We start from the raw sequence: 23,722 nt of genomic DNA on the forward strand, positions 1-23,722 counted from the left end.
TCAGGATCCAGAGATGTGCGGCATCAGGCCCCATAGACTTGTACCTGTTCAGTGTCATCAGGTGGTCTCAAACCTGCTCTTTGCTTACAGTGGAAAGGACTTTGCCTCCTCAGCCACAGCCTAGAGGTTCAGGGACTCAAGAAACGTGGGAAGCCTGACTGGCAGTGAAGTCTGAGACAGAGAACTTGTTGAGTACTTCAGACTTCTCCATGACTGTTGTTACCAGTTCTCCCTTCTCATCCACCAGAAGGGGTGCATTCTCCTTGACCTTTCTTTTCTGACCAATGTATCTATAGAATTCCTTCCTGTTATTTTTTTGCATCCTTTGCCAAGCTCAGTTCTATCCGTGCCTTGGCTTTCCTGATCTCATCCCTACACGTTGACAGCATCCCTGTACTCTTCCCAGGCCACATGTCCCTGCTTCCACTGTCTGTGCATTTCCTTCTTACATCTCAGTTTGACCAGCAGGTCCTTGCTCAGCCATGCCAGTTTCCTGCCTTTCCCTGCTTGATTTCTTACACATGGGGATAGAGAGCTCTTGCACTCTAAGAAAAGCATCCTCAAAGAGTTGCTGGCTCTGATCAGTTTCTCTGTTCCTAAGGACAGTGTCCCAGGGGATCTCATCCACTAGATCTTTAAATAGCTGGAATTTCACTCTTCTAAAGTTCAGGGTCCTGACTTTGCTCTTTGCCAGCCAGGCCCATATTCCTTGAGATCACGAACTCAAACAAACAGGGCACGAGTGGTCTCTGCAGCCCAGACTGCCTCCAGTCTTAACCCCTTTAATGAGTTCACACTGTTGAGCTCCAGGTCCAGTAATGCTTCTCTTCTGGTTGGTTTGTCTAACACCTGGACAAGGAAGTTCTCTTTGACACACTCCAGGAGTCCCCTGGATTGCTTACAGCCTTCAGTGCTGCTTTCCCAGCAGACAGCCAGGTGGATGATATTCCAATCAGGGTGAGAGCTTGCAAGCACAATGCTTCTTGTAGCTGAGACAGGAAGGCCTCAGCAACAGGCTCCCCTTAATCAGGCAGCCTGTAGTAGACCCCAGCCACAAGGTGTCCTTTATTAGACTGGTCCTCAACTTTTACCCACAAGCTCTCAACCTGTGTGTGGCTGTTTCTCAGAGGCATCTCTTCACAATCTATCCTTTTCTTAAAATAGAGGGCTATACTACCACCCCTCCTTCCCTGCCTATTTCTTCTGAAAAGCTTGTAGCCCTCAATTCCAGTGTTCCAGCTGTGGAACTCGTCCCATTACATTTCTGTGATAGCAATCTGGTCACAGTTTTCTAATAGCACTGTGGTTTCCAGCTCCTCCTGCTTGTTTCCCATTCTGTGTGCATTAGTGTAGAGGCACTTCAGCTTGACTTTCAGCTGCATCAGTAGCTGTGTTGGACTGAGAAGGGAAATTAAGATTGCCCTTGCCCAAAAGTTTCTTATCTGTTGCCATTTCGATTTTAGTAAGCATCCTCTTTTTCTCATTTTCTAAAATATCTCGTTTTTTGATTGATACCTCTACAAAGGCATGTAGCTATGTTTCCTCCACTTTGCTGGAATATTTTAAAGGGCATTGAAGAAAAGCTCAGGATTGCTAGAGCGTTACCAAAAATAGAATCATGTTCTCAAAGCTGCATTCATTCTCCCAGATGAGTTTCATTATAAATTGTAGCAGATCAACTCATTTTCTGGGCAGACTCACTAAGGGCTGGTTTTCTTAAAGGGAATAGTACAGTGCAGCTCATTCTGAAATGCTCTTTAGCAGAGCTGTTAAAATGCAGAAAACTAAGTGTTCCTTACAGGGCTTCATGAATGATAAAATCATGTGATAGTCAAGTAGTAAAAAAAAAAACTTTTAAAATCAGGATTTTTTCCCCATTGAATAGTTAGGTCGATGAGAGAGAGAGAGAGTTTAATGGTATAGCTCATTTCTAGTCCAGAATGTATCCAGCAAAAATGTCACCTTACTTACTCAGCAATACTTCTCCCTAGTTGCATTCAGCATCCTGCTGCATATCAGCAATAAAGTAATCATTGCTACAGCATATGCTCGTTATTTGGCAGAGTTAACTCTGAGCTGAGAGACCAGTGGATCTCATCCCTTTTTCTGCATCAGCAAAATTATCTGTTAAACTCTTATCTCTCCCATCACTACAAACTCACATATGGCAAAGAAATAGCAATGGTGTCATTGAGGTTTTCAACTTAAAAGTATTTGCTAACACAGATGCAACTGACACCCTATTTTGTCTTGCAGATTTTTTTATTGCTAGTCATAATGCAAGGGAAAAAAAAAAAAAGGCAACTCCTACCCCAGCCTGAATCTGCAGAACTAACATTTGCAGATAGAGTAGGGGAATGTATTTGTAATAATAAACACAGCATATGTAGTTTAAGGTAAATTAGTTGCAAAATGGAAGCCTCAATTCATTACTCAGCATTTGGTTTAGACTTGTGCTTTAAGAGGGTGGAAATCTCAGTTTAGACAATTGCTGCATAGGCTGGATCCTTTATTTTAATCTGTAAATGCAAAATGCACATGGACTCACTATCACTATTTCTCCCAATGTAAAAATACACAGTGTTCATGAATCTACTTCATATCTCAGGGGGTTTGGTTCAGGATCAGAAACTGTTCTGAGTGAAGGTTTCCCCCTCCAAGTATGGAAGGAATGAGTGGGAGCATTTCTCAGTTCATGTGAAATGCCTTGTTTTTCTCTAATCTTTGTACCATTAGAGAGTATGCAGGGGGGATTAAAAAAAAAAAAAAAAGAGCCTAGAAAAGAACATGAGGAGGAAGAGTTGGGCGAACCTTTTCTTTTCCTGTTGTGTATTTCCAGGACCCCAAGGTACTCCTCCAGCTATTGCCATTCAAACCCTGTACTGGAGTTATTTCCATTGGATCATCAGAACACATCTCCCATTGACAGGGCTCTGGACTAGCCATCTGAGCACGTCAAGGAATAGCAAAAAGTTACAGAATAGTTTTCAACATGACTTTCACAGTGCCACCCATGGGTCAGGATTCCAATGTTCATTTTAGGACAGCCACGCCCTGTACTTACCCAGAGATTTAAGGGTCTTCTCTTCTGTTTTGCTGCCTGATCTTGGTCTTAAGAAAATCAAGGAGAAAAGAATATATGAGGAGATAAAAAAAGGAAAGGTGTAGCTTTAAACGAGGAAAAGTTTCTTAGCAAAGTGACCCTGATGAAGAAGGAAATGCATCCCATAAAACCAGCAATATGCAAAGCTCATTAACTGCCATTAAACTTTCAGTGTGCAGAGTCACGCAGCTCTAGATGAAACTTCTAGCTCCAACTGAAGCACAAGAGTCAGATTCTTCAGTTTGTGCCTTCAATATCCCTTTTGGAGCTAAGTGGCTCTCACTTTTACAGACATCCTTTCTGATCCAGCAAGAGATGTTAAATCAGTTTGCAGAAGCCTAACTGCCTGGTTGTGACTTAAACTGATGACAGTATCTTGTAACAGATGGCAATACCACTGCTTTATCCTCAGAGTAGTATTACATCTTCCTGCTCTCTCAAGAGGGAAAAGTTTTTTTTTCCAACTGGCATATAAGTATAAGCAGATTGCATTTTAAAAGCCATGCTGGAGTTTTCTAATTGGAACTGTATTTCTGTGACTCCTTATTTAGTGTTAAAACTAGGACAACTTTGACAGATTTCCCCTTGCATATCCAAGAAAGTATCATTCCTCCAGTTACAGACCTGTAACTGTTATCTAGCACCTTGCTCCTTTGATCTTAAAACTGGATGTAAATATTACACATCTATAGGATTATACATCTATAAACAGAGATTTATTTGAGCTCTCATTCCACAGTGAAGATCCAGACACAGAAGATACAACCAACATTTACCAAAGTGCCATATGAATTTGGTAGGCAGCTATATAGTAGCCAATATTCACCCTAAAATATTCTTGCAGGTACGGATATTTGCAGTCAAAGTTCATGCACAAAACCAGACACTGGATTCAGCTCTATGCAATACAGTTCCTAAATGGCACCACAATGAATACGGAGTGAATTTGGATCAGAGTCCAGCAGAGTATCTGCTCTTAAGGTCCTCTGAAGTCCTGCCTCCTCCTCCCCTTCCCACTCTTAATTTAAGAGTATGATGTTGGGTTTGACATCATGTTGGATCACCATAGGTACACAACCTGGTAATACACAGAAGTTTGCATAAACATATTGGAGAGCTGACTGTGGAAAATAATCTCATGAGATGAGACATGTGAGTTGAACAGCATACCAAGAGGCAGTCACCTTGGCTTACCTCATCTCCAGGGACTCTTGGGAAACCAGCTGCTGAGAGCTTGGGAGAGGCACTGCAGCACTTCTAGGATCCCCATCAGATGGTCTTGCTGACCTCGGGATAGGGGGAATCAAAGCCACCCCCAGTGACTTCTTCCCTTCCTCATCACTGCAATACAGGGGCTGCAGGGAAGCCTGGAAATGGGAAAGTACAGTGCTCAGCCTGAGCACGCAGCTTTCCTGCTTGATGCCACAAGCAGTTTAGCAGTACTCTTGCCTAATACTTGGTGGGAAAATAAGTCAAGCTGATGGAGTCACTTGGCCTGGAATGGGCAATGGAAAGTGAAGTGGTGAGGGAGGAACCATGTCCCACGCGGTTGACAGCTCTCTTCCCTTGTTCACCTCTGTGGCAGCAGCCATACTACCACCTGGCATCTATCTGCTTGGCAGATGGGATGTTCTGGGATGCTGCTGCCTCTGCTAGCTTTTCCTATGGGATTGGAATGGGTTTAGGTCACTATCCCCTCGCTGTCCAAAGCCTCCTACCAGCCATTGCTGAATCCCAGCCAAGTCCTCACAAAGTCATCTTGCACCCTGCCAAAGTCTGGTTTTCTCAAGCCTGTAATTTTTTCTACTGCTGCCCTTTCAACAGTTCCCCATCAGTCTTTTGGCCCAGATGCTGATGTGCTTTCCAGATCTTTGGTGTTCTCCAGCTCCCACACAATTCATCACTGCAGGTTCACTGGCGTTTATTAGGTTCAGCAGAGCTCTCTACCCCACTGCTCTCTGTAAGGTCTCTTTGCCTGCTGAATCACTTCACTTGGCAATGCCACCCTTTAGGTTCCCCACAGCATGACTAGGAAGGGCAGTTGAGGGAGCAGAGCAGACACACACCTTTCCATAGTATCCCACCATTCTTTTCATAGCCAGAGTCAAATCAGGACCTGTTCGAACTCCAGTGAAACCAACCAAGTTAATGTCAGGGATACATATGGCCCTGCAGGGATGAAATAAAATGCACTAGCCTTTTGTTGGTTTTCCTGTTTACAAAAGCTGCCTTCTCCTGCACATCATGGAAAAATCAAAACAACTGCAACTGCCGTCCCTCCTGCAAAACTAGCCATGTGGATGGGCTCTGGACTCCGTTCCCCCTGGTCTGAATTGCCAGTTCCCACCGACTAACCTTGGGCAGACCCATGGAAGGCGATGAAGCTGCACAGGGGCCACTGAACTCTAGAAATATTGTTAGAAGTAACTGTGCAGAAGGACATGGCTGTACCTGGACCTCAAAGTTCAGTTTGCATGATTGTCCACTCCAGCAAACATTTTTTTCCGTCTAGACCAGACAGAGCTGGTATAAAAAGACACCAATACACTGGCATGTCTGCAACAGTAACAGCCACGTACACAGCACAGATGGTTCACAGATACTTGTATTTTACTAACTGTGGAAGGATATGCTTGGCCAGATTAAACGCATTTGGTTGCTCTGTGTGGTTGCTGGTGTTTTTCTTTGTCATAAAACACAACAGGAGATCTTAGAGAGCACAGAAACTATTTGAAGAAGTATTCTCTTATTCTTATACACTGGAGACATAAAGCCTGCTATATGCACACTGCAAAGACAGATGAAAATGCAACATCCAGCTGAGTTCTTCCTTGGCTCAGCTGCTAGCCTGGGCTCACACCATGGGGAAAAGATCTCAGAGGTCTGCCTACAAGAATCAACTGAAAACTCACCATATATGATTTAGCTTGTTTTCTTTACTTTACACCCTTTTACCTCTGACATCAATTCCTTGTGGTTCCCTTCACTGCCGCCACAGCCTGTGCCATTCTCCTCATGCTCCTGCTCCCTGTTGCTTGTCCAGCTGGGCTCTGGGGAAGGAAGTCTATTCTGGATGGGAGGCATGGGCCTGGAGGTTGCCAGGAGCCTCTGGGAAGCAGACCTGGAAACTGCTGGCTTCAGAGTAATCCCCTTGGAGTCACTGCTGTCAGTCACGCCTACAAAGTGGACGCAAAGTGTAAGAGAAGCAGAACTTCAAGCACAAAGCATCTGAAACTAGGTATTGCATTTGAAAGATTTATCAGAAATTTGTAAATAACTGCACAGTGTTCATGCTGGCAGCCACTTGAAGTAGGCCAGTGGACAACACCTATGCATTTCCACAGAGCCACCCGAGGAACACCCTGCTCCTCTGGGCTCCCATCAAGACAGCAGGGAGCCTACAGACCTGTGTTTACTTGGAATAAGTCACCTGCACATACACACAGCCACTCCTGTCCTTGTGCCACAGCAGTACACCCCTACAAGGGACAGGAGGGCTACGCAGGGGACAGAGCAAGGAAGGTTATTGCAGGGGGGCATATTCAGCAGGTATCTGTTCACTGAGAATGTGTGCTAACTCTCTAGCCTGGGACAGACCCTGCCTCCTGCAGAAGAGTGTGCAGGCTCCAGTCTTACCTCTCTGTGGTGTTAACAAGCCCTCAGACATCCTTCTCTTCTTCAGCTTGTCCTTGATCTGAGTAGTTTCCAGGGCAGCACTGCTCACCTCCCTGTCTTGGGGGTCCTGTGTCAAGGCTGGGTGAGGAAAATGGGAGAGAACTCCTCCAGCCCTAGCACTGAGGTCATGCACAGTAGCCTTGCTGTCTCTGTCCTCCAGGGAAGAGACGGCCCTTGGTTGTGGAGGTTCCCCATCTCCATCCTCTAAACAAGGCTGCTGCTTCTTCATCTGGGTTGTTAACATAGACTGAAGAGAAGCTGAAAATCAGACAAAAAAAGGAAGTGAGTTAGTTAACCTCACTGTTTTACAATCAACCTACCTAAGGAGTAAGGCATTCAAGTTTTGTTGTTGTTTTAATAATTCAGAAGATCATTTTGTTGTTTTTCATAAAACTAGCATCAGTTTAATTATTATGAACAGCATTGAGCTAGCAAGCCAGGAGAGACAGGCCAAAGGCCCTGCTAATAAGAGGGGGAAAAAGATTTCCATTTCAGGCCTTGGCTTCAGTCAATGCTACCAGTAAAGACCTTCATGGTACTACCAGTATTTCTGCAAAGCAGAAAGACGTCTTAGCAAGCAGGCAAACCTTATCAGTGCTTCTGCAGCACCATCCTGTCCTCAACATCAGATCTGATGAGCAAGCAGAGAAAGCACTTGGAATTTACCTGTGGTGAGACCACACACTGATAGCAAGGATAGATACAGAACTCATATCTCATTACAGTGCTCAATTAATAACTAGTCAAGCCACAGTCCCTGTCATGGTGGGCAATTCGGCTACCGCAGGTGAAGTATAAAGCATAATGTACTAATGATAAAGAGATGTGATGCCAAGCACACCGCTGGAGGAGGGCAGGTTCATCTGCATCTCTCTGTCTGCTGCCTACTCTGACACAGAGCCAACATGAGGACTGACCTTCAAGGACAATTTCTCCCTGATATCAGGATTTCTCTTGGGCTGAGGCCATCATGTATTCAACCCCCTTCCATCCTCACCTTCTTCTTCAGTGGTCCATCTGCTGCCACAAAGGTGCAAGTTCGAATCAATGCTTCCACCTCGCAGAGCTCTGCGTCTGGGTTTATCTTTTGTGATGCTCCCACAGTAGACAGCAACTGGGGCATGGTACTTAGCTTTAAAATAAAGACAGTACAAATGACACAAATTTGCAGCTTTTGAAAAGGAGTAGGAAAAAAAAAAAAAGATATCCACATTCTGTATCGGACTAACACATCAGTATTAACCTACAGTCCTGACCTCAAAGGCCTTGGTATCTTTATGCCATGCTGTCTAGTGAGGCACTTACATTCCAGCATTTTGACAGCTGAATGCTCTGCAAAATTACATGTGTTTTACTAGTTGCCTATCCAAGACTATGGAATTTCTTCATGTCCTTTCAAGGGGTAGACAACCTGCATAGGTCTCTAGAATTTGGAAATTCTAATTTGCATCTAATAATAACCATAGTATCATAGAATCATTTAAGTTGGAAAAGATCTCCAAGATCATCAAGTCCAACAACTCACCTAGCACTGCCAAGTCTAACACTAAACCATGTCCCTAAACACCACATCTACATGTCTTTTGAATACCTCCAAGTAGTAGTAGTAATAATAATAATCTAATAAGTAGGTGGCTTCCAAAACTGGTTCAAAAGTCTTTTGTTTTCATTAAATCCCAATCAATTTTGTTGGTTGTTTCTATTTCCATCCACAACAAAGAAATTACTAGGAAACAAACAATCACCAAATGTTATACCTAAGAGAAGGTTTGGACTCTGCACTAGGTATTCCCAATATTCAGTGGGATTATTTGGTTACTGTATCTGTAGGATGCAAATTGTCTATCCAAACATTCTCCTTTGTTCTGTTTCACTGTTACAGGAGTTTATTCCCCGCTTTCCTTACTGCAGAGGCACCCTCCCACACCCCAACAGAAACATGGCCTGGCTCAGAAAAAAATTTTGATCTTAGTTATTCCTGAAAATTCAAAGTCACATACAGCACGTTTCCCTGTCCTTTATCCTGGCCAGTATCTTTCCCATTACCCAGCCTCCAAGGCCAAGCTCTCACTCCTAAAGAACAAGAGAAAATGCAGGCTCTCATTCTTACAGAACTACTCTTGCCAGCAGAGCCAGCACCTCTAGGGCTGAGTGATCAGTGCTTTGAATGCAGCTTTTGTACACGCTCTGCCTCCCTGAACCAAGCAGCATTCCTGGGATCATGCATCTCTGCTCTGGGCAAACACCCTCTGGGCAAAGGCTGCAGGAACAGGATTGCAACAAGCCCTGGCTGCAGTGCTAAAGGTAAAGGGGTCTCTGATCTGCTGCAGCCCTTTACCTGCTGCAAAATCGTCTTCTGTTGCCATGGGGTGATGATGGGCTCTGCCAAGATGAGAGGCTACTTGTGCTGCCCGTTGCTGGGCCTGACGCAGCTGCCGGTGGGTTCCCTTGCAGCATCAGGAGCCTGCATGGAAAAATAACGCCACTAATGCAGGTGACAGCAATAGGTCCCTGGCATTGCCCTGGCCACAAGGTTCATGGGTGGAACATAGTAGTAGAAACTGCTCACGCCAGGTGGTGTTAAAATACCATAAAAATCCAATCAAGCTATGCATGTTCCACATTTTACAGAAATATGTCCAGAAAGTCCAAATGTTGAAGGAAAACTGTTGGCTTGCATAACAGGGGAAGTGTAGCTCCACCCCAGCAGCTGCTGTCTCCATGGCTGGATGGGCACAACAGCCAAGACAAGTTTCTTACTGCACTCACTGCTGTTGGACCTGGCACAGCACACTGGAGCTGGTTCCACAGAACTTATCTCTGCTGCTGCAGCAGGAGCATAATTGCACGTGTCTGATAACAAGGAACTGTAGTGTTAAGGTTGATACACACCAATAACAACCAAGAACAAAAAAAAAAAAATGAGGTGTGGAATAGTTCCCCTTTTTAATACAAGCATACCTGCATTTAAGGTGGGGTGCCTGGCCGTCAATACTGCAGACTGGTTTGTAACCCCTGTCTGGCTTGATAAATGAAAGCTGTCTTTGTCACTTTCCACCAGTGCGCAGGATTTTTTTTCTGTAGAAAAGGGAAGATAAGCTTTTGTGATACATTCATGAGTAATTCTGAAGCACAACTCAAGCCACAAGCCAAATACTTCTAAATCTGCCACCTGCTGGGAAAGAGAAAAGCAGTTGAAACAACTGCTATTGTAGCTAAATTGTCTGCATTTTTAGTGTTGCTGAGCCATCTATAGCTCTTATGGCACCTCAGAAAGCCTGAGCCTATAATATGACATATTTAGGGATGCCAGCTATCCAGAAACTGTCTGCCATGCTCCCACCAGTGAATGCACAGCCCACAGGACTACTAGGACAGTGAAATGGTCTGAAGGATATACGAGGGTAAAAAAATAAAATAAAATAAAATTATGCTTAGCCTTCTCGTTTAGTGCTTTAACAAAACATGACATTTTTCAGCTTCAGCCCCTGTGGTCTATTACCTTACTGATTTGGTTGCTTTCACTTCAAAACTCTGGATATTTCTTTTCATCTTCTGACAGAGGCTTCAGTCACCATACAAAGCCTTGACTTCTTTTAATGTATTGGCCTAAGAGGGTTTTTTGCAAAGCATACTTCAGGATAAGAGGTCAGTATGGTAAGTCAACACTAAAATTCCTATAAATGTCAGTGGGAACAGAAGGATGCAAATGTGAATTGCTTTTGAAAAGCCACTCATAGGTGCCTATAAAGCTCTGCAAAAAGAATGACTATCACATGGTAGCTAAGTGCAGCCAGAAGGATCAATTACATACAGTTAAACTGTTACAGAAGGAGAAGAAAAAGCAGGTACCTATTAATGTGTTCTGTGAGCTTAAAACAGATAACAAAGAATGCCTGTGCAAGGAGTTTAGGCACCCTACTATCAATCAAGCTTACAATCAGGTAAAATGGTGTCCTCAAGCAAATTACAGTAGAACATGTTCATATTGCAGCAATGCCCTATAGGTCCACCCCCTGGCAAAAAGGTTTAACTCTTCTCAAAAGTTGTCAAAGGCTCCATTTGGAATAAAGCAAGTGATTTCAGGTAGGCTGGAGTTAGCTCAGGCAGTTAACCCACTTCTGGCTTTAACCCTTTTTTGTTAGTCTATATAAATTCAAAGAGACAGGTTAAAGCCAAGACATGAATGCTTAGAGGGTTTTTAGAGCCTAATTCCCACTGTTTTCAGTGAAAGTCAGGCACTAAACATCCCTAAAATACAAATGTAGGTCTAGTTGAGAGTATGTACATTAAAACAAGGAATGAGAGATATCATTGAGAGTGGGACTAGGGCTTAAAACAGAGATTAAGGCATAATTTCTTTGGTCTTGTTGCATAGGATAAATATCCAAGAAATACGCCACTGGCACTTTTGGCTGGTTAAAATTATCACCTCCTAAACGAAGCTGAGCATGCCTTGTTGCTTAAGGTATTAAAAATGTTCAAGAGGAAGCAGTAAGTACCAGAAATGAGTGCATCTTGTATCTAGGACAGAAGGCTACCTCTGCCGCTGACTGTAATGCAACTGACTTAACACAAGGCCAGTCTCTCCATGCCTCAGTTTTATACTTCTGCCAGGCTGTCCTGGTATGCCACAAAGCATAATTAGGAAGGCTATTACTTATGGCATCTCCGTGACCCCAAAGGTATAATTGCCTCAATTCAGGGCCGAGTTCCTAATTCAGGCCAACTACATGGTATAGAAAACCCCAAATGTACATCTATGTAGGATCACCCCTTTCTCTTAAGGGAAGAAAAAGGACAGAAGATCGCACTGAGACTGGAACGGTAATGGGAACAAATTTTCCTGTAGTCTATAGGAAGCGTTGGGTGTGCAGGATTCATCTTCTCCTGCCACTGCTGAGAGAAGCACAAAATGAGTTGGTGCCATTCCCTGTCCGGAGGAGAACAGTGCAAATGGTTCACTGCTTTGTGGGGAAAAAAAATAAATAAATAAATAAAAAAGGGTTAGAAAATGGCTTTCTGAAGAAGAAAACAGAAAAGGAACACAACTGCCTATGAACAGCTCCAGGCCCTGGTGATGTTTCATTAGACAGTAACTGCACGTCTTGCCATTCTGATGGGCTAATCCGAAGGAAACATCCTCCGGGATGTTCAGCTTCTCTGGCTCATTAGCACCCAGTAAATGAAAATAGAGGTTATTTAATACCATCGTTACTGTCTGCCCCAACTAACAAGCTATTTCTCTGGTGGCTTCCCAGTGCAACAAATACACAGTATCGCTACGTGAAAGATGTCAATGCCAACACCAACAACCCTACAGAGCCCATCAGGATTGGAGCTGATGGAGGCTGTACCCAATATTTCAACAGCTGGAGGCTGATTGTGAGGATGCAATGAAACTGATGACAGGATTTTTTTTATTATTTTTTTTTTGCCATTGGATTTCAGCTTATAGGACCCTAATGCAGCTGTAGCATGAAGTTTTCACAGAGTAGATAGTCATTGACCAGTTGAACTGAGCAGTTCCCCCAGGCGTGTAGGAGAATGACAAGGCAGAACCCTGAGCTACAGATTGCACCTCCTCCTCCACTTCAAGTTCTTGGTATCTAAACCACTTGAGCTAGACGTACAGCTCACAAGAAGTGCTCCCGTTTCTTTCACCACAATGATCCGATCATTAGCGCTTGAGATTACACATTCAAAATCTATTTTCTTTTACCATTGTATTTACTGGTTTGAGGAGTTTTTGAATCAGTAAACTTGCTTCCTCAGACATGACTGTGCATGGCAAGAAACACAGACAAAGGAAATCATGTTAAAAATTCCACGTGACCCATGTGATGCTCTTTTTATGAGTTCTGTCCTCGTCTCTTATTTGAAAGACCTTAAAGTTCAATGCCTCTATGAAAAGCTCCTGCAATGGCTGCTTCTCAGAAGAACAGGGCTGCTCAGCCATGAAACAAGAGTTACCACATGCAGCAGCTCACCCAGGGCAGCAAACCAAGAGCTAGGAATAAACGCATCTGAATGCCAAACCTCATCAGCCCCTTCAAAAAGGGGTCGAACAAACCCTCATTACAGCTCTAATGATGTGTTTTGCTGGACACCGCAGCTATTTGAGTACTGTACACAAATGCACACGGAGCACTGTGACGGTCCCTGTTGGATCTGTGGCCAAGGGCATTCATTCCCCAGTGGCAGGTGATTGATCACTCTGCTGGTTCCTGCGGCTGCTGGACACAGTGGGACAACGAGGAGCCAAGTACACTGACGCACCTTTGCTTTGAGCATAACCCTGCCTTGACCAAAAGCACTGAAAGGGTTCTTTCTCCTCCTATGGGTGCCCCTTGAACAGAACTCTGGACCTGCAAGGTCCTGAGCCCATGCAGGGGTTTACAGAACACCTCATGGAGAGGGGTCCCCACCATCATGGGCCTCAAGGTACTAATGCTGTATGAACATAACTCAGCTGATAGCAGTACAGCTGTGGGGGCTAGCACCAGAAAAAATACATGACAGTCGGCTGCTGCTTCTCCTTCCAAGAGGAGGACTTGACAGGGCACATAGGATTTCTTCCACGAAGGACTCTGTGAAAGGCTCTACATGCCCAGTGTTCAAGTCTTGGGTACAGAAGTCATGATCATCACTTTGATTGAACATACACTCAAAGCAAATCCAACCAACGTCCCACATCTCAAAACATTAATACAGTGGTTTTTCAGCTTACATGCTCCCTGGGAGCTTTGCATTAGTTTCTTGTGACAGTATTTTCCTTAGAAATATCAGGCTTGTCTCCTCAGTTCCTTCCCCTCAGCTGCCCCAAGGAGAGAGTTCTCCTACCTTGTGCTCCTGTGTGAAGGGCTTCTACAATACAGAATCACAGAATCATTAAGGTTAGAAAAGATCTCCAAGGTCAACTAGTCCAACCATCCCCCTACCACCAACATTACCCACTAAACCACGTCCATAAGTGCCACATCTAACCTTTCCTTAAACACCCCCAGGCCCGTAGTTTTCTCCTGGTGAGGCCTCACATACTGTCCCACGCATCTTTCACAAAGGCACAAAACAACTACTAGTACTCTGACTATAGCAGGTTTTCACAGACACCTGCAAAAATCCAAAATAACTCTGAGTGAGCATTCTAAGGGCTCTGTGTTGCTCCTGTGTAATCACCAGACAAAGAAATTCTCAGTGATCTGCAACAATTTCATTGAGCTGCATCATGGAATCTGAGTTATGTATTGAAATTTTTCATTATGGGTAACAAGCGTTGGGAGCACAAAGTGCAGGGCTGACATGCAAAAGCAGGAGCATATCCTCTAATGAGATGAGATTAATTGCCCGTTTTATTACTCTTATATCTATTCTGCTTAGTCCTGGTGCTGTTCTTACTGTAGTATGAACCTTGAAATACAACAGTTCCCAGCTCAGAATTTATTCTCTAGTCCTTTCAGCATCTCTCTGTCTTGTTCAGGACCTAAGTCCACCACTCAAGCATCACTGATTTTTTTTTTTTAAGCTTCCATTCACCTAAGCTATCAGATATCACCTAACCCCATGGACATTTAAATGCCCAGAGAGGCCAAGCCTCCACATGCTGATGCCTGCTAAACATTGCTGCTGTCTCGCCTCCGAGCTGCTGCTCGGATCCCAACACCATTCTGCCCAGAGGAGCCAACCTGCATGCAAGGCAGATAAATGCCTATTTTCTAGTACCTACCAGCTGGCAGCCTCTGCCCTGGGTGAGCTGGAGGCCACCAAGAGGTAAAGGAGTAATAGGATGGCCTTTAATCATCCTATACTGCAGCATAAAGGGATGCAGTACATACAGGGATGTGGACAAAAAAGAGCTGCCAGGTATGAGCACGCAACACAGTAGAGATGGCTGACCAAACCCTGCAATAGTCTGGCTTAATGACCTGACAGAAAACACCACGTATCCCAGGCACCACCACTTCTGAGGTCTGAAAGTGAACAAAGCTGAAGAACAGCATGAAAGCTGTGCCGGAGCAGTACCAGCTCTGCTGCCAATTCACTGCCTGGCCTGCAGCAAAACATAAATCTTAAGGCCAGAGCATATAAACTTGACCTCTGCACGCCACAGATTTTGAATAAGTCAACTTTAGTTTATTATAGGTCAGTATCTCCAACTGAAAATTGAGAATGATGCTTGGAAGCTTTGCAAAGCTCTCAGAGATACTGGGGGTGACAAATACTACACAAATGTGAGTGTGGTTACTGTTGTCATTATGGCAGTGGTTCCTGCAGCAGAGCCCCAGCTTGCTGAATTGAGAGGCATGAGGGAACATAGATATTACCAGAAAGAAAGGGGAAAAAAAAAAAAAAAAAAAAGCAAAGATTCTCTCCAGAGAGAGAGAGAAGCAGAGGGAGAAAGTAACCTGCAAACACCTGTGATAATCAGCAGATAGTTCTTGAATCTCAATCCTTCAGAGAGTTTGGTTTGTCCTCCCTCTGCGGCTGTGGCAGGCTGGCATCTCCGCACACCAAGAAGAATTCAAAATGGATTTGACTGTGGATCTTCCCTCCTCATTCTCCTACATCACTTCCAGATACATTTTTCAGAGATTTGTACTTCTTATAATAAACCTCTCTGAAAACAGAGTCTATCCTGAAGGCAAGTTTGCTTAGAGTGATATTGCTTTGGGACCAGGCACTTATGTACCAGGAAGCCTGTAAGCTCACAAAGATTCTCTTTACTTGGAATAAAAAACAATTCTACTTTTCCCCCACATCATTTGGAGTGGGGTGCCAAGGTTAAACTTAGCGAAACACAGCAATTTAAACCACTGTCAAAAGCAGACTTGATTACCATCCTGCAGGGATGAACAGGCTCATGGTGGAGCCACGTAACCCTGACCTAAACCTCAGCAGCGGCTGATTCAGAAAGTTGGTTTGATTTAGATCTTCTTTGGTTCTACCAGGAAAACAACAGCACGAGCCAGAAAAAGACCCAAAGTGCAGTTTTTGCTTTTTGACCCAGTCAGAGCAAGGTGAGTGTGAGCAGGAGCTGAGCAGGGACTTGTCCTTTTCCCTGTGCACAGCAATAAAGGGACCCCGGGAGGCCAAGGGCAGTGACTGAGCTGAGGTGGGAGCTCTTGCTCTGCTCCCATGGTGTGCCAGAGAAAATCCCCAGGTGCTCAGCATCTCCTGCCTGTCCTTACCTCCTCTCCTTCATCTGTCACCCCACTTCTGCTACACCTCTCAGGGGTGTCTGTCCTTTAAATGATACACAAAATCTGGCACACAGCTGGAGTCACCCAGCAGAAACTTCCCTTGTGCTGTTGTAATGTTTCCTAAAACAATGTTTTGAAAAAAAAAAAAAAGAAAGAAAAAAAAAGTAAAAGAAAATAAAAATAATAAAAGAAAAATAAAAAATAAATGCAAGTCTTTCTTGCAGAGCTTATTGCCTTCTGGGAAAGACACTTGCACCAAGCAACCTCCACCAGAGCCCAGTAACAGCAGCCCCTCTGCACAGCTCCTGCCAGCCCCAGTGGAGCACCGCCTTGCTGAAAAAGCGGCAGCACCCAAGACAGGGCTGTTCACCAACCTCCTTCACAAGCACGCGTGTCCTTCACTTCGGAAACCTAGCTCCATGCTGTTAAGCTTGTAATCCCCCGCGAGGCAAAAGCCCTGCTGCAGGTCGAGTCCCACGAGGAAACGAGGATTTCTTGTGCTCCAGAACTTGCGTTTCCCAAGCTGAAAGCAGGGACAGCCATTTGGCAAGCCAGCCCCCTTCTCCAGGACAGCAGGCTCCCCCGTCCAGGTGTACAGCTCCACAAGCAACCAGTGCCACATACCAGAAATAAACAAGGCTGCATAGCAACCGCTCCTCTGAAGAAAACTTGAGCGTGAGATGCGAGGAGTATCTCCTGCCTGCAGGGCTGGCAGCCAGCTCCTTAGACACTGCGGCAGGGAGCTCAGCAGCACCCGAGCCTTCAGGCAGGGACAACCTCTGAGATGCAGCGTGCTCCGAGTCCCCCCCCCACAACTGCTGCATGAGAATCATCCTTAAAGCTTTGCTCAGTGCCCAAACAAATAGCAAAGCATGCACCTGATAGAAACTTTTAAAAGGAAGGGGAAGTTTCCCACAACCTTTTCTGCAGGATAAAGTATCTGACAACTTCCTGCCACGGTAAATTGCTTGGATAGGCGACGTGAGCTTGGAACCCCTCTCGTTTAGACTGGTGTAAATCCACACTAGTCCTACAGAAAGCATCCTACCTGGGCAAGATTAGCAAAAGAGGAGAACTAATTCCTTCAGACTGGCTCTCTCTCATGCAGCATGGCCACACTTACTGCAATCTCCACTAACTGCTACCGAACAGGAATTTTCCATCACCACCACTGCAAATACTTCAAACCTCTCTGCTATGCATAAGTATGTAGAGCAGAAGCTATTTTTCAAATGGAAAATAATGATTTTTTCAACATTTCCATGGCTAGTTTTGAAATCTTCCATAATAAAGTCACTTCTGGCTGTTTTTTTTTTTTGTTTGTTTGTTTGTTTTTAAGACAAAAACAGAAATAGAGAGAAATTTTGAGCAAATGTTCAATGCTATTCTCTGTTAACACTTATTGGTAACAACTTGTTAATAACAAGTTGTTGAACAACTCCTCAGTCTGTCTATACAACGACTTGAATGGACTGTGTCCACAAGATATGACGAAAGAAATTCTCCAAGCTTTGATTCATGAGCTCTTGTGCCCAATCTGCAAGCAAACAGGGAAAGAGAAAGAGTTTTTTAGCTGGAAAAATGTGCAGTAATTCAGCTCTTAGAGGAAAACAAACAAAACCAAATATCTGCAAGAGTTAGCAATCATTTGTCAATAGTACAGGCAGCATACCCACCCTGTTGTGATTTGGGGAGATGACTGGCACCTCACTTGGTAAAAGCAGCAGCAAAGCCAAAGAGAAACATATTCCTGCCACTGCTGAGCCACCCCACTGGTACCAGCAACGTAGGAGTAAAGGATTTGGCCTTACAATGAGTCACCTTAAATCATGCGAGTCTCTCAGCTTCTCTGAAGCTGAGTAATCAGATACATGAGAAAATAACAACACTATATATTGCAGAATGGCAGAAAATGAGCCAACCACAGCTATGGGTCTCCTGCTGTGACATTACCTGCATGAAACAGGGGAATTCTCTCCAAAGGCCTCTTCCCTTTCCTACAAACAAGAGGCAGAGGACTGCCCTCGGACTCAAGCACTGCTTTAGACCTTCAGAGACACTAGGAAAGTTGTGCCTCAGCTGTGTTGCAGGCTTCAGGCAAGATTTAATCTGCTACAGCTCCTGCTTGTAAAGAAAGCAAAGCAGAAATGCTGCTTGTTCACCTCTCTCCATGTTTTCTTTTAGGACAATAAACCCTGCAAGCCAGGGAATTGTCTCTTCCTACAGGCGTGCGTCATCTAACAGAGTAGGCCCACCTGTCAGTTAGGGACAATACCGTAAAATAGCAGTGGTACCAGCTCTTCAAAGGACTTTCCCTGACACAGTGTTGTCTGTTCCCTTTAATTAGGGGGACAGCAATGAACTACCAGCTCAGCTCTTGTGAAAAATGTAAGCTCCTGTGTATCTCAAAACAAGCACTCCTTCAGGGAAACAGCACTAGCAAAGCTGAAAAGCGTGGCCCTCATCAAATCACCAAAAATGTCAAAAGTAAAGCAAAGGTTGTCAGTCAGTCAGACTAAGACTGGCTGGGAGCACCTAACGTCCAGTCTCCAGCCTCAAGTACCTGCACATATTCCTCCTTTATTTTTGCTCAGTAATATTGATGTTGATGGGGCAGATTCAATCAATGAGAAACCTGAAAGCCTAGACACTTAGCCTGAAAAACAGTAAGCCAAAGTTTTATTTCATATTTCCTGAAAGGAAGAAAAACATTGCAGCCGTCATGGGGAGAAAAGAGTGCCTTCCGTCTTGAACCTCGTGTCAGACCCATTTCATCTGGGGCAGCACCACCCACACGGACACACTCTGATGCCACCTGCACACCCTGTAATGATGCATCAGTATGTTACGCCGGGAAGGAGTAGAGTCCATTGACACACAGGCACCCTGGAAATGAACCTGGTAACAGCTGGTCACGAACCTGGTCATAACACTGTCCCTCAAAGCAGCCAAGGGGTAAAACATGCTACTAGATCAAACCCTCTATCTCATCTATCTGTAGCAAACCAAAGCATCTCCACCAGTTCCCACCTGAAAGAAAACAAACCAAACACCCCTCAGGGTAGGATAACAAAATAAAACCTTGAAACCCCCTTTCTCTAAAAGTGAAGCATGGCCTCTCCATTTTAACAAATGCACCTTGGACATATTTGGTTAAACCTCTGTACTCTCTGTTTGACCAGCTGCCTGCTCCCAAGCTACATCTTCCTATAGTAGCAGGGAAGCCTCGGGGCACTGCAGGCAGGAGCGTGAGGCTGAGCAGGGCTTTTTCTGCCATCTAGAGCAGGGATAGAATTAATGCTATGTTCTGCAGCTGTAATCAGAAATCTACTTATTTATTCCTCTTCACCTTTTTTCTTTCACATGGTGCACTTTCTTGGCAGCGTGATCCTTTGCAGCAGCCTCACAGCATGCATACCGCTTCTTTTTTGCTCACAGGAGCTTCTGCTGGGTTAGGAGTCCTTGGGCTTTCCCCATTGCAACCTCATTTGTGCATTGGGGATGGGCAATCAACACTGATTCAGCATCTGAGGTGGTGAGGGAAACAGCCCAAGCCCTGGCATTAATTAGCCCAGCAGACAGGTCAGAAGCCAGCAAGTTTATACAGACCTTCTGATTTTATGACCTACAGCAGCAGAAGCAGGTTATTAATTTAGTACTGGAGGTGCCAATGAAGCTTTGCAAACTGGTAGGAAAGAGCTGAGTTTCACTAACAAATACAAGCTGTGCTCCAAATCCTCTTCCAACGATAAAAAACAATGCAAGCTGAAATACCAACACAGGGAAAAGATGGCTGGGATGAAGACTTTTTATTTTTTGGTAATACTTCAGTCTTATAACTACATTGCAACTTCTCTCTGATTAGCCCAAAGCAGTTTGTGCTCCCACAAGTGGCACTCAACTCTTTGAGGTGATTCAAGCAGCGTATAAATATATGGGGACGCTGAGGCAGGCAAGAGCACTCATAACTGCACTCATGGCCTCAGAGTAAATAAACTGCAGTGACGCCAGCAAAATAAGGTTTCTCTTGATGCAGTGACAGCTGTCTGTGACAGGGTAACGATTGGGATTGGGTCATCTCGAGGAGAAAATGCTGAGACATTTTTAAAAAATGACTAAAACAAGGTAGGGTTTAAGGGCACTAGTCTCATTTACAGAGGTGCTATATTAAGAGCTGCCAACTAAGCTTTACCAGAGATTTATCCTGTGGGGATCAGGGACTTTCAGACTGACGGATAGAGTATCTTGGCTGCAGCTTGCCAAATTCTTTTGATGGAAAACAACAATTCCACAAAATTGATGTGATCTGTGAAAAAGTATTTTTTTCACAGAAATCATTGAAACAAACAAGTTTTAGAAATGAATGCTTGATATTTTCCTCAAATTCCTCAATCAAATAAAATGGAGATAAATTTATCTCTATTCTGAGTAACCTTAATTCTAAGGAGTGAAAACCTGCCTTACCAAAGACATGTTTCCAGACCAGACCTTGAGACACCCTCTGGTGATTCAAGGCACTGTACACACATGATGCCTTCCAACCTAATTCGTTTAGGATCATATGGTCCTAAATTAAGCCCACTCGGTTCCCTATGTTGCTAATCTAGCTAACTGCATATTGGCTAATTGCAGGCTTTAACTCACCACCAAATGTAGCAACTCGCCATCTGTTCATTCTGGCTACCCAAAAAGTCAGCAAGCACATGAAGTTGCACCTCATCTGGGGATGCAGGGAAAACAGCTGTCAGCAGCTGCGGTCTAGCACAAGTCTGCATTGCATTCGATTTATCATAACAGAACGGTTATTATATAACAGGGGAATAATGAAAAAAGCAACTCAGGTCACCCTTCACAAACAAAGTGTGGGGGCAGACTTCCCTATGACCCTGATTCTTTTGCAGCTATGTCAAAAGAAGGGCACACGAGCCAGTCTGCTAACCATGCGTATGCAAATACACCTCTGATTTTCCTGAGTGTAAGACATGACTAAAAAGACCTGTCCTCTCCCCAAGTTTATGAGAATTTAGCATAAATCATTTTGAAAACTGAACCCAGATCCTGAACTGAAGAGTCAGAGCATTGGTACCTGTCTGTTGGAGGCAAACCTTGGTTGGTGCACCTTTAAGGAGGCGGGCAAAGTCTATTAGCTCCATTAATGCCACACCACAAACCTTTATTGCAGAGCAATACACAACCCTAACTGCAGCCCTGCTATACCTGTGCTGCTGCCTTGAAGTACAGCTGCAGTGCGTGCAAGCCCCAATAACTTGCTTCTATGTGCTTTGGCTAGCTACTGTACACACTGAGGCAGCTGAATAACATCAAAGCTGCACAAAAAATTAAATGCTTTTCCACAACGTCACATTAAAGCCTAGAAAGAACCAGAAATCAAGCCCCAGTGATGCAGAGTTCAGGCCTCAGACTTTAAAATCCCTCTGCTCCTACAGAAAGATTAGTTGTTTCTTTCCTAAGAGCCCTGTTTTCCCCTCCTACCATTCACCTGCCAAGCAGAAAATCTGTCTGCCCGGCTTGGGGTGCAGGACTGAGGTTTCAGGACTGCATCTGTGATTTGAAGGGCTCTCAAAGATCACAAGCAGAGAATGCATAACTTCAACATCTGTAAAACAACAGGTACATTCATTGGTAACAGCAGTGAAGAAGATGGAGATGAAGGTGTACAACAGGTATATGTAGGAGCCCATGTTACTTCCACATGGTTTACCAGCTGGCAGCCACCAAACCATTTTCAGGAAACAGGATCTGCTAAGTGTTCTCAGTAATGCTCTGTAACACAGCACAGGTCAGAAAGTGGATGTTCCTGAGGGCGCTTTAGGAAAACTGAGACAGAAAAGCATTGTTGTTTCTATAAGTGTTATAAACAGCAAGAAAGTACTCTGTTTCACTCATTTCTGAAAGAAGAAACAGTGGAATTATTTGGATGGGAAAATGAGTAAAAGAAGTACCAGCAGAAAAAGATTTGTTCAGGCTATTGAACAATTCACACAATAAAGGTGACCGAGACTTGAACTGGAGATAAAGAGAAGAGAAATTAAGCCTGCAACTTATTTTACATACCAGCAACTTCGAAGAGGTCCTGAAACCACTTTCAACTTCGATCAATCCCTGATAAGAGCTTGGCAGAGAATGTCCTGTGAGCTGGAGGATACCCAAACTTCCTAAAAGTCATCCTAACTCTCCCAGATCAGAGAACATCACCAAAATAAACACACAGATGAGACAAATTGAGTCAAGATGAGAAAGGACTCAATTTCCTTGTTAATGGCTTTCCATTCAAACTCTCTAAAGCTCCAGAAATTAGCTGCTTGAGCTCTGTAGAAAGGAAAAATAGGCACAGGCTAGTAGATTTTTCTCAAATAATTACAAAAACTAAGTATTTACATACCACAACAAAGTCATGGAGAAGACTGCTGTGGTAGATGAGTAAGTTCCCTTTTTCACTGTCACTATTTCAAACAAACTCTGTACCTATAGGGCTCCACTATAGTTTTCATGGCTACCTTGAGTTTAATGTGTGTGAAAGGGATGGTAGCTTTTTGTTGCTGTTTCTTTTATGTAGCTGCTCTTGAAATAAAACTGTACAGGATGCAATTCTACCTCCTTTACCCTTCATTGAGCCTGCTGGGGTAAAAAAAAAAAAAGAAAAGTAGAAATTAGAGGACTGAGTGTGACCCCACTAAAATCAAGCAGCCACTGTGCCCAGCCTATGGGCATTTTGAGAAATGATTCCTCTTCCAGATCACTTTATCCCTGTCAGTCCTGGGTGGAAAATGATTTCCAGTCACTAGTCTACAGCAGACAATAATAAAGGATGAAAAATAGCCAAGCTATCATTCATACTAGATGCCAGAAATGAAGTATGGGAGAATTTTGTGGGCTTAGCGCACTGGTGGGAAAGCCAAGGAGGAATGGCATCAGCCCCTGCCTGCTCCAAGGTGGCAGCAGCACGGTGGGAACAGCTCATTTAGCAGATGGCATTTTTCATCAGGCTGGTAGCTGTGTACGGAGCCTTCAGTATGAGCTGGAGTTTGGTCATGACAAGAGGCAAACAATGAGTATATTGAAATGCCATAAATCCCATGTTGGCAGAGCTCAAAGCAATTCAAGCCTCCATGCAGCATTAGGCCTCATGACTGCACCTGGAGGCAGGCAGGTAAATGAAAAATCAGTACATCTAGAAGAGACCATTTCAGTGCCAAAAAATAAAAGGAGAACTTGGGGGCAGAAAGAAAAACTCACGTGGAACTATGACTTGCATACAGGTGGCTGCTAACCAGCTTGTGGATTGCAAGCCAGCTGCTCCTCATGGCCCTGCAAATTAGGTCCCACAAAGCCTCACTGAGAACAAGGGTCAGCACCTCAACAGAGAGCTGTGATTTGCCTTATTGTATCCTCTCTGCATTCTGGCTGCTATAGTATCTTCTTTCTCTCACCTTTTTGACGTCCTTGCCTGTGTAAACTGAAAGCTTGTTGAGGCAGACACCAAAGAACCTTCCTGCAGGGTTTTCCTCAGGACATTAAGAAGCATGTACTTCGTCTCCACTGCATGTTTTTCTCTAAAAAATTCCAAGCATTCAGCCACAGAAAACAAAGAATTTTGATAACCTAGCCATGTAGGGCTATCCGTTCCTTGCACATGGAGAAACTGACATACAGAACTTGGGTTTCAGCCTTGGTGGTCACTGATTTCCCATAGCTCAGTTCTGAGATAGTTTGGAAACCACTA

The 23,722-nt window shown here is 44.2% G+C and overlaps 1 protein-coding gene across 1 annotated transcript in view; it reads right to left on the reverse strand.

The window, feature by feature from the left end:
• Positions 1-16,703, reverse strand: part of TOGARAM2 (TOG array regulator of axonemal microtubules 2) — a 42,659-nt gene extending 25,956 nt beyond the window's left edge. The window contains exons 1-8 of the mRNA XM_040550727.1: positions 16,603-16,703; positions 9,740-9,856; positions 9,117-9,242; positions 7,776-7,910; positions 6,740-7,036; positions 6,059-6,279; positions 4,298-4,470; positions 3,065-3,111 (exon numbers count right to left, since the gene is read on the reverse strand). Of these exons, the coding sequence (XP_040406661.1) occupies positions 3,065-3,111; positions 4,298-4,470; positions 6,059-6,279; positions 6,740-7,036; positions 7,776-7,910; positions 9,117-9,144 (901 nt within the window). The 5' untranslated portion in view covers positions 9,145-9,242; positions 9,740-9,856; positions 16,603-16,703. The remainder of the gene's footprint in view (positions 1-3,064; positions 3,112-4,297; positions 4,471-6,058; positions 6,280-6,739; positions 7,037-7,775; positions 7,911-9,116; positions 9,243-9,739; positions 9,857-16,602) is intronic.
• Positions 16,704-23,722: the final 7,019 nt, after the last annotated feature.

Source organism: Cygnus olor, chromosome 3 (genome assembly GCF_009769625.2).
Source record: "Cygnus olor isolate bCygOlo1 chromosome 3, bCygOlo1.pri.v2, whole genome shotgun sequence".
Taxonomy (NCBI): domain Eukaryota; kingdom Metazoa; phylum Chordata; class Aves; order Anseriformes; family Anatidae; genus Cygnus; species Cygnus olor.